This window comes from Erinaceus europaeus, chromosome 1 (assembly GCF_950295315.1).
Source record: "Erinaceus europaeus chromosome 1, mEriEur2.1, whole genome shotgun sequence".
NCBI lineage: Eukaryota > Metazoa > Chordata > Mammalia > Eulipotyphla > Erinaceidae > Erinaceus > Erinaceus europaeus.
The window spans coordinates 76,166,924-76,189,007 of record NC_080162.1 but is presented as its reverse complement, the minus strand read 5'-3'; the positions used below and the strand labels follow the sequence as shown (position 1 = coordinate 76,189,007).

The 22,084-nt window shown below is 45.2% G+C and overlaps 1 protein-coding gene across 1 annotated transcript; it reads right to left on the bottom strand.

Moving 5' to 3' along the window:
* Positions 1–10,870: 10,870 nt before the first annotated feature.
* On the bottom strand, positions 10,871–20,978 carry BPIFA2 (BPI fold containing family A member 2). The gene is made up of 9 exons (XM_060203273.1): positions 20,854–20,978; positions 19,615–19,814; positions 18,759–18,852; positions 18,078–18,185; positions 16,214–16,366; positions 14,008–14,089; positions 12,995–13,058; positions 11,499–11,579; positions 10,871–10,985 (listed from the first exon to the last, which is right to left on the bottom strand). Exons 2-8 carry the CDS (start codon positions 19,799–19,801, stop codon positions 11,539–11,541), a joined length of 729 nt encoding a protein of 242 aa, XP_060059256.1. The 5' UTR covers positions 19,802–19,814; positions 20,854–20,978; the 3' UTR covers positions 10,871–10,985; positions 11,499–11,538.
* Positions 20,979–22,084: the final 1,106 nt, after the last annotated feature.

Below are 22,084 nucleotides of genomic sequence, written 5' to 3'. Positions count from 1 at the left end.
CTGCTCATGTGGTTCCTATTGGGAATCTGGAAGGCAGAAAATACTCCATAATTCTGTGTTGAAAGAATGAATAAAATAATACTCCTAAGTTTTGAGTCAGTGAAATAGCTCACCTAGACAGTGTGCTGGTTTGCCATGCCTGTAACCCAGGCTTGAGCCCAACCCCTACCATGTTGAAGGAAGCCTTGGATCTGTAGTCTCTTCCTCTCTTCTACCTCTTTGTATCTAAAAAGTAAGAAATTTCATTATTTAAAGTCTTACCTGTAATGTGTCAACTCTCAGTGGTTTTATCTACATTATCTTGTCTCCTCAGGCCCTATGCTACCTACCAGTCTTGCACGCTTCCTCTCATTTCATCCTCTCCTTAATCTCTGGACTGATGTTCTAACATCTCACACCAGAGAGAAAGGGACTGTTCTCTGAGACACTGAGTGATGTGCACAAAGCCCACAGGAGAGCCTAGATTCACACCCAGGGGAGCAGCCCCTAGAGCCACGCTCTTCATCATGACTTGTCTGCATCCAGTCCCTTCTCCACTTGCTGACAAGCAGGCACTAGAGCAGAATGACATTCTGAACAGGGCCATTTGAGAGCAGGGCTTCTCAGTAGATGTTTTAGCACAGCTAGAAACCAACCAGAAACCATAACCTCACTGCACGCCTCCTCAATGTAGGACATGGGTAAGGAGGCCACAGGTCAGGAGGATGAAAGGGCAGGCAGGGGTCATGGTAAAGGGGAAACACCATGCTAGGCTTGGAGTCTCCCTGAGAAGTATTTTCTTGAATACACTACCACATATAACTGAAACACATGAATTTGAAAATAAAATAAAGTAGTTAACCAATCTCTAAGACCTTGGAAGAACTAAAGTGGTTATCTTTCAGGGCTGGGGCACAGAACTCTGGTAGTGAAAGTGTTGTGGAATGATACCCCTACTATTTTATAATCTTGTAAATCACCAGTTAAAAATTTTAATAGATTTATGTTAGAGCAGTTTCAAACTGGCAGCATACTGAGCAGAATGTGCACAATCATCTTCCATGTCTCCCTATACCCACATATGTGTAGCTCTCCCAATATATGGCCCCCATTTGTGGGGGATTTATTGTAAAAATTGACCTACAAGGCTGCTACACCCTTTTTTTTTTTTTAACCTCCAGGGTTATTGCTGGGGTTTGGTGCCTGCACTATGAATCCACTGCTCCTGGAGGCCATTTTTCCCATTTGTGTTGCCCTTGCTGTTGTTATTATTGTTGTTGTTATTGCTGTCATTGTTGCATAAGACAGAGAGAAATAGAGAGAGGAGGGGAAGACAGAGAAGAGGAGAGAAAGATAAGACACCTGCAGACCTGCTTCACTGTTTGTGAAGCAACTTCCTGCAGGTGGGAAGCCAGGAGCTCAAACCTCAAAGCTTAAGCTGCTTCCTTTTGCTTTGCGCCATGTGCGCTTACCCTGCTGCTCTATCACCTCAGGGCTACATCCTTCTTACACGATGACTAGTTTATACTGGGGTTCTCACCTGGCATACATTCTATAGGTTTTGCTAAATGTATAAAGACAAGTACTCACCAGTCTGCATGAGTTCCATTAAAAATCCTCTGCGCTCTGCCAACAAACTCATCTCTCCTTGTGCCACCACTAGCCCCTGACCACCAGTGATCTTTTACTGTCTCCATAGTCCTGTTTTTTCCAGAAAAGTTGGACTTTTTCATTTAGTAGCCTTCTTTCACTTAATAATGAGGATATGCTCCCTCCATGTCTGCTTATAATTTATAGATTATTTTTCCCCAGTGGGGAATAATGCTTCATGGTTAGAATGGCCCACAGTATATTTGACTATACATCTGCTAGAGGGCATCTTGGCTGTTTGTAACCTTTGACAATTACAGATAAATCTGTTATGAGCAACTGTGTGCAGTTTTTATGTGGACACCACTTTTCAACTACTTTGAGTAAATATAGAGGAAAAAGGTTTCTGGATCATATTCTAAGTCTTCTTGTAAGTTTCATCAGTGTTGTGAATGCAGATCAGAGACACCCTTGTCAGCACAGCTGTTCCCATTGGTAGCCATGTCTGCAGGCAGCCACTCAGCTGCATGGGTACATGTTAGCAGGACAAATAGGGACAAGTGTTGACTTTGTACACAGTCTGGGATAGGCACCCAAGAAAATCTCTTCAGGTTCTTCCTGTAAGCCTCACTCCCACCCAACCTGAGACAGGCAGAATGCAGAATAAGAGTTTCATGTTTGTCCCTGCAGCCCAGTCTGGGGAGCCAAGGATAGCAAAGGCTCAATACAAGTGAGCCACCAGAAGGCCTTCAAAGGCTGGTCCTCTCTCACTAACACCACAGTCTAGGAACCATGATCTTTCCCTGTCTGCAGCCCATAAAACCAACCAGAGGGCTCTCGTCCTGGCTCAGATCAGAACCAGTCATAGTCTTTGTCATTCAACTTACTCAACAGATCACCTTCCAGAAGAAATTTCCTAAAACTAGGAGCTGAGATGGCTTTGCCCCTGCTCAGACAACCCCCATAACTTCTTGGTGCCTCACTCTTCCTTTCTCAAAAGGAAGTCTGGGGTTCTCCAAGTCTCAGTTCTGGGAAGTCCTACTACTGCAAAGTTGGGCCAACAAATTCTTAATGAATAAACAGATCATTTGCCTCCTGATGCTCATTCCCTCACAGGTGCAGAGAAGGCCCATTACGACATGCAAACTACAGCAGATGTAAGGTTAAATTCTCAGGTGGGTAACCCAGATGGCTTTCATTAAGCTGGTCACCATGGAGATGTTTCTAAAAATATATTTCTGAATTTCCATGCACAAAGACCCAGGTTCAAGGCCCTGCTTTCCATCTGTGTGTGTGGGGAGGGGCTTCACAAGTGGTGAATCAGGTATTCAAGCGTCTCCCTTAATCCTTTCCCCTCTCAATTTCTCTCTGTCCTATTTAAAAAAAAAACAGAAAGAAAAAAAATGGAGGACTTCCAGAGGTGGGTCTATGGAGCAGCAGCAGCTGTGTTTCTCTCCTCTCCTCTTCCAGGTCAACTAGTAATACAAAAGAAGACCACCTGGGACCGCAACAAGACAGGACTAGAATGACTTCAGGATTTCATCAAATCACCGGTGAGCCCAAACACGTGTGGCTCAAGGACAGAGAGGAGCCTAAGGAGAGATTAAGTGGCTGGTAACAGTCGGGCAGTTTACCAGTTGAGACACCACCTCCAGTTCTCTTTTTGGCTGAAGGAAGGAGAGGACTCCCCTGAGACTCACCAAATGCAACGGTGAGTCTCCATTGCTACTGCCCTCAGAATCTGGAGCAGCGACAGGGAGGCCCTGTGCTGACACCAGGGGACAGAGACCTAACAAGGAAACTCAGGAGAAGATCTATACTTTGGTGGCCTAGCAGTGGGGCTGTGAAAGTCTCTTTGCATAACCACTGGATTATCTCTGCTCCACCTTGCTTTATCTCTTGGTCAGGAGTCAGTGATTCAGTTAAGAAGCCTACTTATAGTTTAAAAGCCCCCAGGCTCCCATAGCGTACAGGAAAGAAAAAAGAACAAAAGAGGATTTTAAGCCACTGAGCTCCAACTCAGGGATTAAAATAATATTGAAAAAACTGTCAATTTTCACAACTGTGAACCTTTTAATTACATTACTTAGACACAAGTCACTCCAGGCAAGAGTGATCAGTAATTTGATAAGTACTGAGAGAGGGACCTCATAACATACTATATGAAATGGTTAAACCAACAAGAAGAAATATTGGAGAAATGAACCAGGACAAGAGTCCAGCTAAAAGCCCCCCAGAGGTTGAAGCTAATCTTATGGGTTTTCCTCTGTAGGTGACTCTTTGTTTTTCCCTTGTAGCCTTCAGAATCCTTTCTTTATCCTTATAAGATCAGCAGCACACAAACACTACAGGCCAGAAGAGAATGGCTAGACATCTATTGAGTGCTCAATGAGAAAAGCTTTCAACCAAGACTACTGTATACTGCAAGACTGTCATTCAGACATTTTTATGGAGGCATAAAAACCTTCTCAGGCAAGCAACAGTTGAAAGAATCAACTATCACCAAGCCTGCCATGAAAGAAGTTCTGAAAGGTCTCCTATAAACAGTCAGACCACCATAAATAAGCCATATATCAAAACACTCAAAAACTCTACAAGAATGGCATTAAAATATCTTCAATCTTTGATATCAATAAATGTCAATGGCCTGAATTCACTTATTAAAAGGCACAGAGTAGGAAGATTGATCAGAAAATACAACCCAACAATATGTTGTCTACAGGAAACCCACCTAACTCAACAAGACAGACACAGACTCAAAGTGAAAGGATGGAAAACTATCATACAAGCCAGTGGCTGCGTAAAAGGACAGAAACAGCTATTCTCATATCTGACATGATAGACTTTAAAATAAATAACATTTAAAAATGTAGGGAAAAGAAACCACTACCCAAACTAGGAGACCACTCACAGAATAGGAGAAGATATTTACATGCCATACATCAGACAAGAGACTAATAACCAGAATATATAAAGAGCTTACCAAACTCAACAACAAGAAAACAAATAACCCCATCCAAAAATGGGGAGAGGACAAGGACAGTATATTCACAACAGAAGAGATCCAAAAGGCCGAGCGAGAAACACATGAAAAAAATGCTCCAAGACTTTGAATGTCAGAGAAATGCAAATAAAGACAACAATGAGATACTACTTCACTCCTGTGAGAATGTCATATATCAGAAAAGGTAACAGCAACAAATTCTGGAGAGGTTGTGGGGTCAAAGGAATCCTCCTGCACTGCTGGTGGGAATGTAAATTGGTCCAACCTCTGTGGAAAACAGTCTGGAGAACTTTCAGAAGGCTAGAAATGGACCTACCCTATTATCCTGCAATTCCTCTCCTGGGGATATATCCTAAGGAACCCAACACACCCATCCAAAAAGATCTGTGTACACATATATTCTTAGCAGCATAATATGTAATAGCCAAAACCCAGGTGTCCAACAACAGATGAGTGGTTGAGCAAGTTGTGGTCTATATACACAGTGGAATACTACTCAGCTATGAAAAATGGTGACTTCACTGTTTTCAGCCGATCTTGGAAGGACTTTGAAAAAATCATGTTAAGTGAAATAAGTCAGAAACAGAAGGATGAATATGGGATGATCTCACTCTCGGGCAGAAGTTGAAAAACAAGATCAGAAGAGCAAACACAAGTAGAACCTGAGCTGGAATTCGCGTGTTGTACCAAAGTAAAAGACTCTGGGATGGTCCAGTGTGTGTGTGTGTGTGGGGAGAATACATGTTCAAGAAGGATGACAGAGGACCTAGTGGGGGTTGTATTGCTATATGGAAAACTGAGAAATGTTATGCATGTATTTATTGTCGAATGTACAATATTAATTCCCCAATAAAGAAATAAAAAGAAAGAAAGAAAGAGCCACCAGGAGCAGTGGATTCTTAGTGCTGGCACCAAGCCTCAGCGACAACCTGGTCATGGGGGGGGCGATAGGGGGGAATTTATTTATGAGAGAGCATTAGAGAGAGAGAAAGAGAGAGAGAGAGAGAGAGAGAGAGAGAAAGACAGAGAGAGAGAGAGGGAGAGCGAGGGAGGGAGGGAGGGAGAGAGATAGAGAGATAGAGAGATAGAGGGAGAGAGAGAGAACCAGATCATCACTCTGGAATCATCAGCACCAGGGATCCAATTTGCTTGCTAGTCTGACGTTCTCTCTTTGTGCCTCCTAGGCTGTGTCTTCACAGATCTTTTTAAAAATGTCAATGATGTGACAAGACAGAGATATGTTTTGTAAAAATACATCAGTTTGTTCAAATGCATTGAGTTTATTCTGTATATTTAGAAAGAAGTCAATAAGCGGCCCTGGGCCGCAGTGGTGCAATGGTTAGAGAGTTAGACTTGGTGCATGATGTGCAGAGACATGCTCTGGTTCTCTCCCCCCCTTTTATGTTAATAAATAGATAAATCTTCTTTTTAAAGAATTGGGGCTGGGTGGTGGCACACCTGGTTGAGCACACACGGTACAGAGTGTAAGGATCTGGGTTCAAAAAGCTTTGTGAGTGGTGTAACAATGCTGCAGGTCTCTTCCTCTACCCCATCTCCCTCTTCAATCTCAATTTCCCTCTGCCTCTATCCAAAATAAACAATAAATATTAAAAAATAAACAAGGAATTAATAAATATATGTTTGAAGGTTTTCTCAGAATAAGGGTTTTTTGTGGCAAATATCTTGGGATGGAATCCATATAGAAAAATCTTATTGAGGCCTACAGTTTTTGAGAACATGTCACAGTAAACATTGACCCCCTGGCTAACAAATCATGTCTATCCCCCAAAGTGCAGGCTTCCCTGAACCCCACATTTATGGCCCAGTAGCACTGATGGTTTTTAGGCCTCTGGGTGACACATGCCTGATTCTTAGCTTCCAGCCTATGCTCTGGTGTCCATTTTTGCCTGAAATACCCCACCTGCTCTTTTGTTCTTCATTTTAATGTCAACATAGTTGGGCCATTCTCCAAAAGTCTTTCCTGCCTCCTGTTCACCTCTGGGTTGGGTCTTTTCCCAGCACTCTCCTTGCTTTTCTTTTGTTTTCTCTCTCTCTTTCTTTCTTTCTTTTTCTAGTTTTCACTTGTGGTGAATAGTGGGTTACAAGGTTGTAAGATTGTAGAGCAGTCACACCACACCTACCACCCAAGTTTTGTGTCCACACCCTCCCACTTCCCAAAGATAATCTACATAGTTCACACAAAGTCCTAGAAACTGTTTGGTTTTTTTCTGCTTTTTTTCTTAAAATTTTTCACTCTTTTTATTTATTTATTATTGGAAAGAGATAGAGAGAAATTGAGAGAGGAGAAGGGATAGAGAGGGGAAAGAGACAGAGAGACACCTGCAGCCCTGCTTCATCACTTGTGAAGCTTCCCCCCTGCAGGTGGGGACCAGGAACTTGAACCTGGGTCCTTGTGTGCTGTAATGCATGCTCTTAACCAGTTGTGCCACCACATGGCCCCTGCTTCTGCTTTTTTTTCCTTCCTTCCTTCCTTCTTTCCTTCCTTCCTTCCTTCCTTCTTTCCTTTCTTCTTTCTTTCCTTTCTCCCTTCCTCCCCCTACCTTTTCTCTTTGGCAAGTTCATGTGTGTCAGTTCTCTAGATTCTATATATGAGTGAAACTATCTGGTAGTTGTCTTTCATCTCTTGTTTTGGTAAGCATAATCGCCTCCAGTTCTATCCATTTTGTCCCAAAGGACGCAATATCTTTTTTTGATTGCAGAATAGTATTCCATGGAATATATCCCCAAATATTACCCCATCATCTATTTATGAGCATTTGGGCTGCTTCCTCCACTCTGTTGTGAGTAATGCAGCTATGAACATAAGGGCATATGTGTCCCTTCAAATTAATGTTTACATGGCCTTTGGGTAAATGCCTAAAAGTGGTATTTCTGGATAGTTCTGGTTTTTCCTAAACCTACCTCCCATAGGAGGCCTTGTGCTGCATTCTTATTTTTCTCCTCCTCCTACTCCTTCTTTTCTTCTGCCTCTTTTTCCTCTCCCTTCATTTTCCTTCTTTTTTGTTACTTTTTATTCTTTATTTATTGTACAGGGACAGCCTGAAATTAAGAGGGAAGGGAAAGCTAGAGAAGGATAGAGACAGAGACATCTGCAACCCTGCTTCACCACATGTGAAGTTTCCCTCTGCAGGTGGGGACTGGAGGCTTAAACCAAAATCCTTGTGTGCTGTAATATGGGCCCTTAACCAGCTGTACTACCACTTGGCCCCCTTTGGGTTCTTTTCTTTGATAGAGATGGAAGGAGAAAGAGAGAGAGAGAGAAAGAGAAGAGAAGAGAGAGAGAGAACAACACTGAAGTTTCCTTCAATGTGGTAGAGGCAGTACTCAAACCTGGGTCATGCACATGGCAAAGCTGCACACGATACAACTGAGCTATTTCACTGGCCCGCCCTGTGCTTTCATGATGGCAGGGGCAAGCGTTGCTCCCACCCACCTCCTTCTTCTAGCCTCTTCCAGGCAGGACACCTCTGTGACACTTCTCACGGAGTATACTGGCCTGTTCTTGCCAGTGGCCCACCAACTGTCCAGCACAGAGCCCAGCCCAGCGAGGTACTCACCAGTCTTCCCATAGTTTTTTGAAAATTCATTTTATTTCTTGCACAGAAAGAGTCCTCTCTAACAAATAAACTTTTGTCAAGTTCCAGTGTTTATTTTCGGTTTTTCTCCCTCAATTCTCTCGTTTCCTTCCTTCCTTCCTTCCTTTATTCCTCCCTCCCTTCTTTCTTTCTCTCTTTCTTTCTTTCTTTTTCTTTCTTGCCTTCCTTCCCACTTTCCTTCTTTCTTTCTTTTTTTTATATCCTTGTGACTTAAGCTAAGCACAGTTTTGATCTACATTTCTATCCAGCTATTAAACACACACACACATTCCAATGTTTGCTTTATGACATTCAAAAAAGAGTTCATTGAATTGACATAACAGTGGGATTTCCTAGTTTTGCTTTTTCCACTGTGGTGGTTTATTCTATCCCCATTCAATGAGCAAATATTTAAAATGAAAGTGTCTATCCTCTGATGAATATAGGATGAGATGTAGAATCTCTTCCATGGAAATGTAAATAGAAAGATCCGGTTGGTAAATAGTTGTATGATGCATCTCTGGAATGGTAAATGTTCCAAGACATTATCCTGAAGGCATCGTGCAAACACTGGAAATATCCAGCATCTGTTTAACTGGATTAAGCCTTCTAAAGAGCCTTCACCTCAACATTTGGCATCCCAGTTTCTGGGTGACTCAAGTCCCTCAAGTTTCTACTCCCTTTCTGTATAATACAGAAATTCTCCTCATCCTCCCAAAATGTCTTCCTCTTTTCTAAAGCCTCCTTCACCTCTAGGAAGCCCTCACCACTCTCTGAGGCAAGGAGTAGAGCTAACCCCCAGGATGAGGGAGGAGGTCAGGGGAGCTCATAACAGAGCACTGCCTCACTTCTCCCTGCCTCCTCCCCATCTCGTTGGTCACATCAATCACTGATGGACAGAGTCACCTTGCCCCCACCCATGCTATGTTCTGGCTTCACTCATCCAGACAAGGATTTGATCCACAGTCCAACACACATGTCATCATATGCCAGGAATCAGAGAGTGATGCCAGGTCTCTTAGATCCCTCAGTGTTCCACTGCTAGAAGTTTCCTGTTCACCTAATCACCACAAACATTGAGGATCAGTCTCCACTTAGCCAGGGGTTATGGGGTAACTCTTTTCCCTCCTGGAAGGAGTGGTTGAGGGGATTCTGAGACAGCAGGGTGAGTTAGTGCAGCCTGTGAAGCACCTGTCCCCTGAGGAGCCACCCCCATGAGATACCCTTAGGAAGTACCTCTGAGGAGGCACTCTTGAGGAGACACCTTTGAGGAGGCAACTCTGAGAAGCCACTCCTAGGAGCCACTCCCAGGAGATAACCTAAGGAGGAAATCCTGAGGAGAACCCTGACAAGGACCCTTGAGGTGTCATCCCTGAGGAAGATACCTAAGCAGGTACCATTGAGGAGAACTCCTGAGGAAGACCTTTGAGGTATGATCCCTGAGGAGGACCCTTGAGGTGTCACCCCAAGATGACATCCCTGAGGAGGCCCTCTTGAGACAACTGTGCTGAGAGTCAGTGTCTTCATCCTTGAAAGGCAAATGCAAAACCAAGGGCACATGGGGCAGGAAGGAGGTATCAAGAGGACCGCATCTATCCAGGCTGGGACCTGCTGGGGGCCAACGGGGGTGAGGACAGCACCTCTTTGAGGTAGAGATCCTATAACTGTAGGTTCAGATCTTGGCCTTGCACTTGCTTACTGTATGACTGTGAGGAGCCACTCACTCACTTTCATGAAACACAGTTTTCCCCTCTGTCCAATGGGGTATAGTACAGTGTCTCTTCTGTAGAAGGGTATTGAGAGAGATCAATGAGAGTGTACAAGGAGTGTTGCCATTAGAAGTAGTGCAGGCTGTTGTCCACAACCAGGAATGGCTGTTTAACTGGCCAGGGCCAAGTTCTGGGACCTTGAGAAACAAAAGCTAGTCTCAACAAGACAGGTGAACACTCCTGGGACCGCAGGCAACATGACACCTTCAGCCTAGCAGGTGGGTGAACAGACTGTCATGGTTAGTGATACAGGGGTGGGTAAGCTCATGGCTGGGGCCATGGGTGATGGAGGGTGAGGTTGGGACTAAGCTACGATGGAGCAATGGGTGAGGTTGAGTTGAGCCATGGGTGACAGAAAGAGTTGCTTGAAGAGTGTTCCCACCTTTAGTACAGCCCTCATGCTTCAGAAGGTGGAACACAGGCTAGGATGATCTGACACCACATCACTCTGCCTCCTATTTTTGAACCCAGTCAAATTAGGTGCTCCCTGGGCCTCCATAGGCCTCTAGGAGAAGAAAGCAAGAGTGGAATTATCCTGCAGTGTGACTGTCCTATCCCACTGCCTGCCTGGCCCAGGGTAGATACTCACTGAGCACCCACGGGATGTGCTACTGGATAGACCAGGGTTCTAGCAGTGCCCCAGCCTGACTATGTGGTCTCGGGCCTCTGCCCTGTCTTCTCTGTCTCATTGTTCTTATTTGTAAAACACTGTGGGGCTGGACAGTTTCTAATATCCCTGCAAGCTCCAGAGGCAATTCTCCAGCACCCTATGTGCCGCCCACCCCAAACCCCAGTGGAAAGAATGCAGCAGGCTTCACAGGAGAGCATTGATACAGCTTTTTATTGCTGGAAGAGGAGTGGAGGAAACATGGAGGCTACTGCCTGACTGTAAGGAGGTGGATGGCGGAGGTGGGGGGTGGGTGGGGGGGAGGGGGTGGGGGGGTGTAGGGGTGAGGGGCATCCTCTGGCAGAGCTCCGGCTTTCATTCCGGTTGGGTGGTGGCAGCACCTTCCCAGAGGGTCATGCTACTAAGGAATGTGGACCAGTCTGGGAAGAGATCAAGGCAGGTTAGGGCTTTGTGGCCTCCACCCCGCCCCCCCACCCCATAACAAGCTCCTCCCATAACAGCCTACAGGATTTAAGGCCTTGGTCTGGGGTCTTACCTTAGCACTTAGCACTAAACCATGATCAGCTTTTCCTTCCCTAGTCACCTCACTTCAGAAGCAATGGAAGATGTGAAAGACAAGTCAGAGCCAGAGTTCAGGACTCAGTCTATAATCAGGATAACCAATCTGGGATCGAGTTTGGAGTTCAATGTCTGCCCCATGTTGGGACTCAGTTAACAACAGGGCTGAATGCTCAGGCTGGGGCTGGAACCAAAACCTCAGTCTGTATGAGATGAAGGCTCAGGGTTCAAAGAGTGACCAAAACTGGGGCTCTGCCTGCAACGAGAGTCTAGGCTCAGTAACTGATGGGAAAACAAAAGCAGCTGCATTTGGCTCTGGCTACACTGCGGGACCCCTTGGAGACACCTGGCTCCCCAGCGTGGATGCAGCTCACCAGCTGGTGGGCTTCACAGCGGCCTCCCCATCTGGCTTCTTCAGATGACGAATGGCTCGTTGACTTGCTGGTTGAGATTACCTGACAGGATAGAAGCGATTAGGGCCTCATTCTCCACCACAGAGAGACAGAGCCCCATGTCTGCCAATGTCCAGTGATGAGGGACATAGCTGTGTGGTCTCAGGTATGTCAGGCCTCCTCTCTGAGCCTCTGCTCAGGCATCTACAAAGTAGGTCCCATGGTGCACCCACCTCAAGAAGCTGCCAAAAGAATCCCATGAGCGGGTGAGTCCAGAGCATCATGGCTCTTGGGGAACTGGGCCTGTGGCTCTTTTCATAAAAGACCACCTCTAGGACACAGCACCTTCACTTACCCCCACTTCCAGTGCCCAGCAAGGGCAGTGAGCCCAGCCAGCTGGAGACCTGAGGGCTCAGGAAACCCCCAGGAGCTGGAGGAAGAATGAATTTCTCATAAAAAGGCAAGGTAGGTATTAGCAGTGCCTACAGGATAATAAGTTCTTTCTTTTTTCTTTTCTTTTCTTTCCTTTTCTTTTCTTTTCTTTTCTTTTTGCCTCCAGTGTGATCACTGGGACTTGGAGCCTGCACTACAAATTCACTGCTGTTGGAGGCTTCTTTTCTCCTTTTGTTGCCCTTGTTGTTTATTGCTATTATTGTTATTATTGTTGTTATTGAATAGGACAGAGAGAAATCAAGAGAGGAGGGGGAGACAGAGAGGGGGAGAGAAAGATAGACACCTGCAGACCTGCTTCACCACTTGTGAAGTGACCCCCTGCAGGTGGGGAGCTGGGGGCTCGAACCAGGATCCTTATACCTGTCCTTGCATTTCACGCCATGTGCACTTAACATTCTGCACCACCATCCGGCCCCCTCTTTTTATTTTATGGGAAAAAGAGAATGGAGGGGGGGAGAGGGAGAGGGAGAAGGAGAGGGAAAGGGAGAGGGTGGGGAGAGGGAGAGGGAGAGACACCTGCAACACTCTTCACTACTTTAGAAACTTCTCTGCAGATAGGAACTGGAATTTGAACCCAGGTTCCTGTGTATGGTCACATGTGTGTTCAACCAAATGTGCCACCACCTGGCCTCCAGGGTAATAAACTCTTACGGTTTTCCTTTTAGGCTATACATCAGCGTCAGAATGTTCATAATCTAGTTTCACCCAGCAGGCAATGGAGGCTCAGAAAGGCCAATCAAAAAGTCCCACACTTGCTAAATAGAAGCATCACCATTTGAACCAGTTCTAGCTCCTCTACTTTCTCACATGGTTCTGCCTGGCAGGTACTGCGTATATCATAGTCTTGACAGTGGGAGCTTTTGAGGCCTATAGGAGCCTCTCAACTAAGCCTCATTCTCCCAGCTTCCTCTAGAGGGTGGTCCTTCCATTCTTCCAGGGTCCACTGACCAGATTTGCCTGGCAGTGAGGGCCCAGTCCTTGGAGAAGGCAGAGCGAAGGTCCCCACTTCCCAGAGCGTGACTTACTAGTGATGCCCTGAATATCTTGCACAGCCAGGGTTTTAACCAGGACTTGGACCACAGGGCACAACTAGAGGAGAGGGAAAGAAGGAGACAGAAGGAATTATGGTTAGCAGCCAGGAGCAAACCAATGGCAAGCCAAGGGAACAATTGCTCATAGAACCTGCAATCCTTAGCACTGGAACAATACAAACTGAAAATCCAGCATCTGAGAACCACAGAATGCTAGACACCCCCCCAGCCTTAGAGCTCCACACTCCTAGAACCTTGGGGCTTAAAGTGCTAACACCCCTGAGCCCCCACCCTCTTAGAAACTGTGGATTCTGGGAGCCTGGAGTTTTTAAGGCACTCAGGCCCTGGGAGTCGGGGAGCAGTGTTTCTGAGGATTTTCTCCGTGTACAGATTCTGACTCAGCAGATTTGGGGCAGACCTAGAAATCTGCATTTCCAGCAGCTCCCAGGCAAGGCTGGTGCCACTGGTGGGAGGATCACACTTTGAGCAATTAGGCTCCTGCTCAGTAAAGCCCAGAGACACCAGGAGGATTTTTCTGTCATGAACACAATCCTCAGTCCCCTTCCGGAATGACAAGTTCAGGATCTCCGGAATGTTGGGCATAAGGCACTTACTGTTCAGGAAGCTGTACAGATTTAAAAAAAAAACAAAACCACGACCCTACTTTAAGAGGTCTGGTGATTACTTTTGTGAATAATTATATAATATGTGGCATTGATATCTATTTCTGGTGGGGCTGCCATTTCCTTTTTTTAAAATTGAGGGTGTTCAGATAAAATGTGCTACAGGGAAGGTTATCATTGGTCAGAACAGGAGCTGGGGCAAAGGACTAGGAGTCTGGCACTTAACAGCTGGTCCCAGGGCCTCCCGCCCTGCTCCCCAGGCTGAGTGAAAGTGGGAGAGGTTCTTGTAGACACTATACCTCTTAGAAAGAAAGGTCCCAGAGGCCCCGCTCCCAACCCACCACCCCCAGGCTTGACCCAGGGTTCCAAGCATGGAGGCCTCACCACATTCTCTAACAGGGTGGACAATACATTCTCCACAATGCCGGTTACAACGCCGAGAATCTTGTTGAGCAGAGTCAGTCGGCTGGAAAAGAAGCAGGTGATGAAGCCTGGCTGCTGGTAGGGAGGGGAGAGGAGGTGAAGCAAGGGAGGGTGCTTTCAAAGCCAGAAAATCCCAGTGGCATCTTTCTACCTATAGAGTCTCTATCCAGGTGAATCTTCACTGAGCACATCACGTCTGACCTGAGGCTCAACCTCGTTCCCAGGACAGCCTCACCTGGGGCCCTGTTCACTCATTCATTCAACTCACAGACCCAATTAGACTGGGGACACAGGAGCAAGCAAACCATACACAGCTCCTAATCTGTACCCTAACCTGTACCAACTAATCCCACCTCTTAACTCTCAGCTAATTATTGCCTCCTCAGGGAAGCCCTCCCTGACTGCTCACCTGAGGAGCTATTGAGTGCACTGCTTTACTTAAGGTTCCTCACAAGCTGACACTCCCCTTGAGAGCTCTCAATAAATGGGCTGAATTCTCTTCTTTCTGCTTTTCCTGTAGATAACTGAGCTCCAGCAGAACTAGGCTCTTTACTGTGATCAGCAATAGATTCTCCAAAACTCGGAACAGTGTCAGATGGGCAATGAGCAAACACTGATGTGTTTTCACTTAGAGGAAAGAATGAAATAAAGATACAGTTCCATATGTAACTGTGATGTGTGACAAGTATTCCGAAGGGGAAGACTGGATGTGTATAAGAGACACAAAGAGTTAAAACCTTGCTATCGATCCTGAATGATGAGAAATTCAGTGGGAAGAACTTTGATCTAGGAAGAACCCATACTAAAGCCTTATCTGGGGCTCACTGCCAAAGCCAAGGCCAAGGCCCTAGATTTCTGTCTAAAGTGGGGAAGTAAAGCAGTCATCTCACGATTGAGAATGGCAAAAGGCAGAACTCCAGGGTGCTAGCAGATCATGCCCAGTGCGACTCAGGATACTGAATCTGCGCCCCCAACCTTCCCCATGTGACACCAGACTCTGGAATGTTTCAGTATTAGGAAGTCTTTAGGTGACCTAGGAGTCACTGCCCTCCTAGGTGGGAAGGTGGAGGGCCCATCAGCCCCCTGCTCCCCTTCATGGCTTTGGGCCCGAGAGCCCAGAACCCAGCATAGCTCTCAGACGCCCTCTCCTGCCTTTCCTGACCATGGCTGCGCTTCCTCCTCCCAGCCTCTTCCTGGACTAAATCTATGTCAAGCAGAGTGTATGAGGTAGATTTTGTGGATTAATGGGAATCAAAGGTTTCAGTAGGGAAGATTAAGTTTTCGAGCTCTAATTTCAGGAATTTTCTAGTGGGTAAAGGGCAATTTCAGGACCATCTGAAACAAGAGCCCATATGACCATATGAGCATTTACTTTTCTCCTTCCCTCCCAACTGGGGCAAGAAGGTAAATGTGATTTATTACTAACATCACTGAGGGACACTGCATAATTGGACAAAGGTGCCAGTTCCTCATGAAGACATAACAAAGTTTGATGTGTATATACCTAACAAGAGAACTTGAAAAATATGAAGCAAAAGCTAATAGAGTCGAAAAGTAAGCTAGGAAAATTTATGATTCTAGCTGGAAAGGTCATTAGTCCCATCTCAGAGGCTGGCAAGTAAGCAGGACAGTGCACGCTTGACCATACAAGAGGATACAGGTTCAAGCCCCTGGCACCACATGAGAGCACCATGCAAGGCACTAGGGAAAGCTCTGTGAATGGAAGAGCAGAGCTCTAGTGTCTCTCTCTTTCTCTCTCTCTCCCTCTCTCTCTCTATTTGTGTTTCTATTTGAATTTAGAAAGAAAGAAGAAAATGTCTCCTAAGAGCAATAATCATGTAAGCTCAAGGTTCTGTAGACAAAAACAAATAGAAAACACCACACCCACCCGAAGAAACAATACTCCTATCTCCCTAGTGGAGAGAGCAAGGAGACAGAACTTCAGTCTGGAGGTTATTATTACTGAGAACTTAGAGTATGCTAGGCTCTGTGCTCAGCACTTGTGCTTGTCTCACTTTGCGATTTCAGCCACATGGGAGTAGGTATTATTATCATTCTCAGTTTACAGATATGAAAGCTTAGTTTAGGGAGGGATAAGAACTGAGATAAAATTAGGAGCCTTCCATGTTTCTGAACCCCACCCTGCCCAGGTTGGGGGGGGGCTTACCTATTCAGCAAACTGAGACTGAGGGAGGCGGGATCACTGGCACATTCTGTGGCAACCAATCCGAGGAGTCCAGTCTCATCATTGACCTTAAGACTGACTCCACTGAGGAGGTCCAAAGCCACTTGCAGATCAAGCACTTGACCAATGAGAGGCCTGCAGAAAATCACAGTCAGGATGAACAGAGTTCTAGAAGGTCCTTCTACTGGTCTACTTGGGTTTCTCCACAGTAAGCATATTCTTTAAGAGGCTGGTGGCTGATGTCACCATTGCCCAAACTCTTGATAGGATTAACATGTTTACATCTGGGATTGCTCCTCCTGGCCACATGAGTTCGAGTAGTATGAAATTCTTCTATAGCTTCACACTGATAGCTAAAAATAATAATAGTGAACAGTGATGGAGCAGAAATTATGTGTTAAGTGATTTCCAAAAGTATTCTACCTGGATAGATTCATGTAATCTCACAATAATATAATGAGGAAAAATCACTATTGCCACCTCTATTTCTAAATGAGGAAACATTGGTATTAAGGAATTAATTCTTCCACAATCTCAAAGCTAATAAATACTGCACCAGAACATATTGAATTTATAAAAAAAAATTCCACACACAATTTTCTATTTTTCTTAAAGTAATGAAAATACCATAGAGATGCATGTTCACACATCCCCTCCATTAGGTCCTGGGCACTACTGTGTGTGCTTAGCCATAAAGGCTACTGCTACTTCAAGAGACTTTCACTATAGAGCCCCTACTTCCCCCAGTCCTGGAACCCTTGGATAGGGCCCACTTTCCCGTATGCATCTCCCAATCCAAACCAAATAATATTGCATCCGCCGATCACAACCTAACCAATGCAACGATTGCCACCTCAACATGCTTCACCTCAGACTGTATCCAGAGACTTCACGTGTGGAATGACAACCCTTCAGCTTCATTACTCGAGTGAGACCTTTCCTTTTATAGTACACTCTAATTTCATCTCAGGTAGTTCACTTTCTAACAAAGTCCCATAACCTAGATATACACCAGTTTCTGTGAGAGAGAGCTTATGTGCACACGTATCCATAAACTACTGCAAAATATATACCTGAAAGCAGAAGTACACTAGAGTTTGCAGTGAGTATCCCCCTAACACTTCCTCTCCACTATTCCAAGCTTGGGATCCATGATTGCTCAACAAATTGTTTGGCTTCATATGTTAACTCTCTTTTCAATCACCAGGTTCCAGATGCCACCAGGATGCTGGCCAGGCTTCCCTGGATTGAAGACCCCACCAATGTGTCCTGGAGCTCAGCTTCCCCAGAGGCACACCTTACTAGGGAAAGAGAGAGGCAGACTGGGAGTATGGACCGACCAGTCAACGCCCATGTTCAGCAGGGAAGCAATTACAGAAGCCAGACCTTCTACCTTCTGCAACCCTCAACGACCCTGGGTCCATGCTCCCAGAAGGCTAGAGAATGGGAAAGCTATCATGGGAGGGGGTGGGTTATGGGGATTGGGTGGTGGGAATTGTGTGGAGTTGTACCCCTCCTACCTTATGTTTTTGTTCATTAATCCTTTCTTAATAAAAAATTTTAAAAAAAGAGACTTTCAAGAGACAAAATCCTTTTGGAGGGAATTTTTTTGCTGAAGAATGATAAATATTCTAGTCTTCTCATTGTATTAGATTTTTACCATTGCATAAATGTATCTAGTGGAGAATTATTTTAAGACAGTTATGGCCAAGTTCATGAGAGCATTTCAAAGACTAGGCTTGGATAGCTGGAAAGTCCCCATTTTTGCAGATTGAGAGACTGAGACCCAGTACCACAGAGCAACATGAAGAACTATTTCCAGTTTGAGAGTCTAGCACATACTCACAGGGACACAGAGACACGAAGCCTGATGGGGATCCTCAGGTTAATGCCTTTGCCATCAGGAGTCACTTCAGATTTGATATCCAGGATTTGGGGACTATTGATTTTCAATCTGCACAAAAATGACAGTTCACACCCTTGGCATTCCTCATGACAGTTATTTGCTGAACACTCTTCTGTGCTAACATCAGGCTGAGTCTCTAGGCCTGAGCAGCTTTGCTTGCACAGCAAGTCTACATCATAGTCCTGTCTAGGAGTTTGACTCTCTCCATTTCAGGATACAGTGTGCTGAGGTTCAGACAAATGTTCCCTTCCTCACCACCCTCCAAGATTTCAAGAAGGAATAAGTGCCAGAGCTGTAACTTGAACCCAGAACTGTCTGGACCCCAAATTCTGTGTGTGGAGCCCACTGTGTGTGGATGGCATGAACTACAGTACCTTCTCTCCTGGGAGAGAAACAATAAAATGTGGAAGCCCAAACCCACAAGATGCCCAGGTGGGTCGGGTCCTGTGTCCCCACTCTGATTTCTTCAAGTCTAGGAACACATGCCTTGAGAGCCCCTCAGCTTTTGGAGGAGGGACAATGTTTATCTGCCATTCTATCTTTGATCTTAAACTTAGCTCCACAGAGATATGTATTCTGTCTCCTTTAAACAAAAATCTATACCATGAATTCCCGACTTACATGTAACCATTTATGGTAGTGGTATAGCCATCCAGCTTCAAAACTGCCTGCTCTGTGTCTGTCTTAACATTTCCCAAGGTGCTCTGAAAGACAGCTGACAAAAAACAACTGGTATTTAGTATTAAATACTACTTAGGAAGCCGTTACCATTTTCCAGTTACTAGGTAAAACTGTTCGCCTACATTATTTCACTGGATCTTCATAACAACTCAGTAGTGTAGGTATTATTGCTATTATTATTGTCTGTATTTTCAGATGAGCAAATAAGGCATCAAAGATGAATAAATGTGTATAAAACCACACAGACAGGAATCCTTCGCGTGTTTCATACTGCTTTAATATTAGTATGTACTCACTATTCCAAATATAAATGTAAATTAACCTGTCAACTGATCAGGAAGTTGATGTTAACTGAATAACAGCTTCTAAGTAGTGATTTATGAGTGTACTGCTCTAAATGAGATGTTCACACATGTTTGAAGAGTTAGGTCAAATAAATGAGAAAATAGGCTAAGAAATAGCAGTTTTAGAATCAAGGAGAAATGCAATTCCAGCTCATGAAAATAGCAAATGGGAATTCAAAGATGTCAGCTGAGAAGCAGATCCAGAGAGCAGTGACTGATACAGGAGCAAGAAAATAGAGTATCCTCGTAGGAGGTCTCCCGAGAATAAAGGGGTCAGAAGAATGTATACCACGGCAAATGTGAAAAGAAGTGTGTGTGTGTGTGTGTGTGTGTGTGTGTGTGTGTCTAAAAATTAAGGAAATTTCAACAGAAACCACCCATACAGAGCAGCCCCTGGTGACTTTCTCTGACCACCTAGGAGTCAGTGACCCATCATTACTCTTGTTACTTACAGTCAACTGTACCACCAACAACCTGAAGTTCTTTGTCATTAATAGGTTTCAGATCACCCTCAGCACTCAGGTCATTAGAATTTAAAGGATTGTCAACATCACCGAGAAGGCCATCGTTGTTGGGAAGAGACGCTGAGGTCCCAGTGAGCAGACCGCACAAGAGAAAAAGTTTCCAAAGCTGAAACATCTTGCCCCGACACCTGTACAGTTACGGGAGGGAAAGGAGTAAGAACTACTCACAGGAGAAGTTATCCTCTGGGAACACTAACTGCTCTCACACCTGACATTCTTGTAGGATAGACGTATTTTTTGCTTGCAGATGGGGATTCTCTATAGAGAGCCAGAGGCACTTTCCCAGAGGCACAGACAGCGAGTGGAGGGGTTGTGGTTCAAAAAAAAAAAAAAGTCACACTTGATTTCAAGTGTGTGCTTTTCACACAAAGGATACTGGTTGTACATACTGGTTTCTCTGCCTGGAATATCTTTCTTCTTTACATTTTGTTCTTAAGTCAATTCTTACTGACTGTTAAGCTTCAATAAGACACATCTTCTGTGATAACCATTTAGACCCTTCCTCATATTCTTGGTCAAGGGGCTTAACCCACCATTTTGCTGCCTCTATCTTCTGATGAAAGTCCAAGATACCAAATAATGATGACTGTGGACTCTTGGGAAGAGGGAATATTATTTCACTGTTAAATTCCATTCCCGGTAAAAAGCATAGTATACAGTCCCTTGAATAAATATTTGCTGAGTAAATGTATGAACGAATAAATGGGTACCATGTTATAACCCTGCATTGCTCTTCAGTTTGCTACTTCTCCTAATAGAATATATCTCCTCATTTGAGATCTTAAAAGAGTAGCTAATTAGGGCCAGCAACACAATTCACTTGGATAATGCACTGCTTTGCCATGTGTGCAATGCAAGTCCAAGCCTAGCCCCCACTGCACTGAAGGACTCTTCAGTACTTCAATACTGGTGTTTCTTTGTCTCTCTTGCTGCCTTTCTGTCTTTGTTTATTTCTCTCTCTCTCTCTCTCTCTCTCTCTCTCTCTATATATATATATATATATATATATTCTGAAAAAATTATCCTAGAATGATAAAGCCCCAGTGATGACCAAAAAATACATACTAGCTAATCCAGATGACCCCATATTTCTGCCTCTTGCCCCCTTCTGAACGTCCACTCTTCTAAAGATGACCCATGTGAAGTGTTATCAAGGGAGAAACTCACTACTCACAGGTCTGGAGAAAGATGTTGAGAAGCTCTTGTTCTGCTGTACAGAATCCTGAGATTCTGTCTGATGGTGGGAGCCTTTATGTAGTAAAGATGAGATGGATGGCTGCCTATGGAAACAAGCCCTGGTTTCAGGGAAATCCAAGGAGACTCCAAAGAAAATAACCTCTATGCAGGATGGCAGAGAGATTTCCAACTCAAAGGTCACCCAGGATGCTTGGGTTGGAATGGATGGGCACAGGGACACTTTCTGTCAAGACTCAAACTACACTTTCATGGCACCTCCAGCTGCTAAGATGGTGGCTACTGTGAGTAGGGTTGGGGTAAAGACTGAGAATGAGAAGGCTGGAGAGCATTCTGCTAGAAGGGTGCACAGGGGACATCAGTCTCATTCTCTCATCATTTGGAGACTAAAGCTCAGAGAGGAGGAGCAGCTGGTTTAAGGTCATTAAGTAATATCACAGCCCAGATGGCTGAAACTGTGGCCCACAGAGGCCAGGTTCTCTACAACACTGCTCATAGTGTGACGCAGCTTCGTCCGCAGTGATGAGATCTCACTGTTCTCCACACTGCTGCCAACTGTTCCAACCAGCTGGTTAGAGAGTTCCTGCTCAGAGTGAACAAAACCTACTTTCACATCACTCCCATGTATGAAGGCAACAGTGGTCTCTAGAAAATGCTACTCAGGCTGGTCTGAGTGCAGTGGTGTTTACACTTAATTGATCACAGCCAGTTAGAGAAAACGTTGCTCAGCCAGTATCAGGAGGCAGACAGCCAGAAAGGCCCCACTCATTGCAAGCCCCAAGCCCTCCCTGTGGTCCATGGAAATCATCTGAGTAATCAGCGCCTCTCCAAAATCCTGTCTACCTTCACCCCCCTGGCCCCAGCTGGCCTTCTCTTCTGTTCCAGAAAGACATCAGCCTTTTTCCTGCCATGGACAGCTATTTGCACGGTGCTTTCTCTGCCCAGACTCTCCTCCCCAGCTGCCTCAGTCTTCTCCCTGGATGCTGCCTGAGGTGGCCCCTCCCCACCACCTCCACTTCTGCTTCTTGCTGCCTTTTCTTCCCACAAACCATTTCTAGTTGTGACCACCCTGTGTTTGTGCTCTGAAGCTTCCTTCTCTTAACATCACCAAAAGCTGGTCCGTGACTAGAACGCTCCAAGCCTCTCTTGTGGGCCCCCCGTACAGTCAGCTGCTAACCAGGAAGGGGGTGAGGGCCCCATCACC

Coding starts and splice junctions, on each gene's coding strand:
- BPIFA2 (XM_060203273.1), bottom strand. CDS start 19,801: ATGTTTCAGCTTTGGAAACTTTTTCTCTTGTGCGGTCTGCTCACTGGG. Junction 18,853..19,614: donor TGTTGGTGGTACAGTTGACT/GTAAGTAACAAG, acceptor GTTTTTTGTCAG/CTGTCTTTCAGAGCACCTTG. Junction 14,090..16,213: donor AGTCTCAGTTTGCTGAATAG/GTAAGCCCCCCC, acceptor CTTCTTTTCCAG/CCGACTGACTCTGCTCAACA.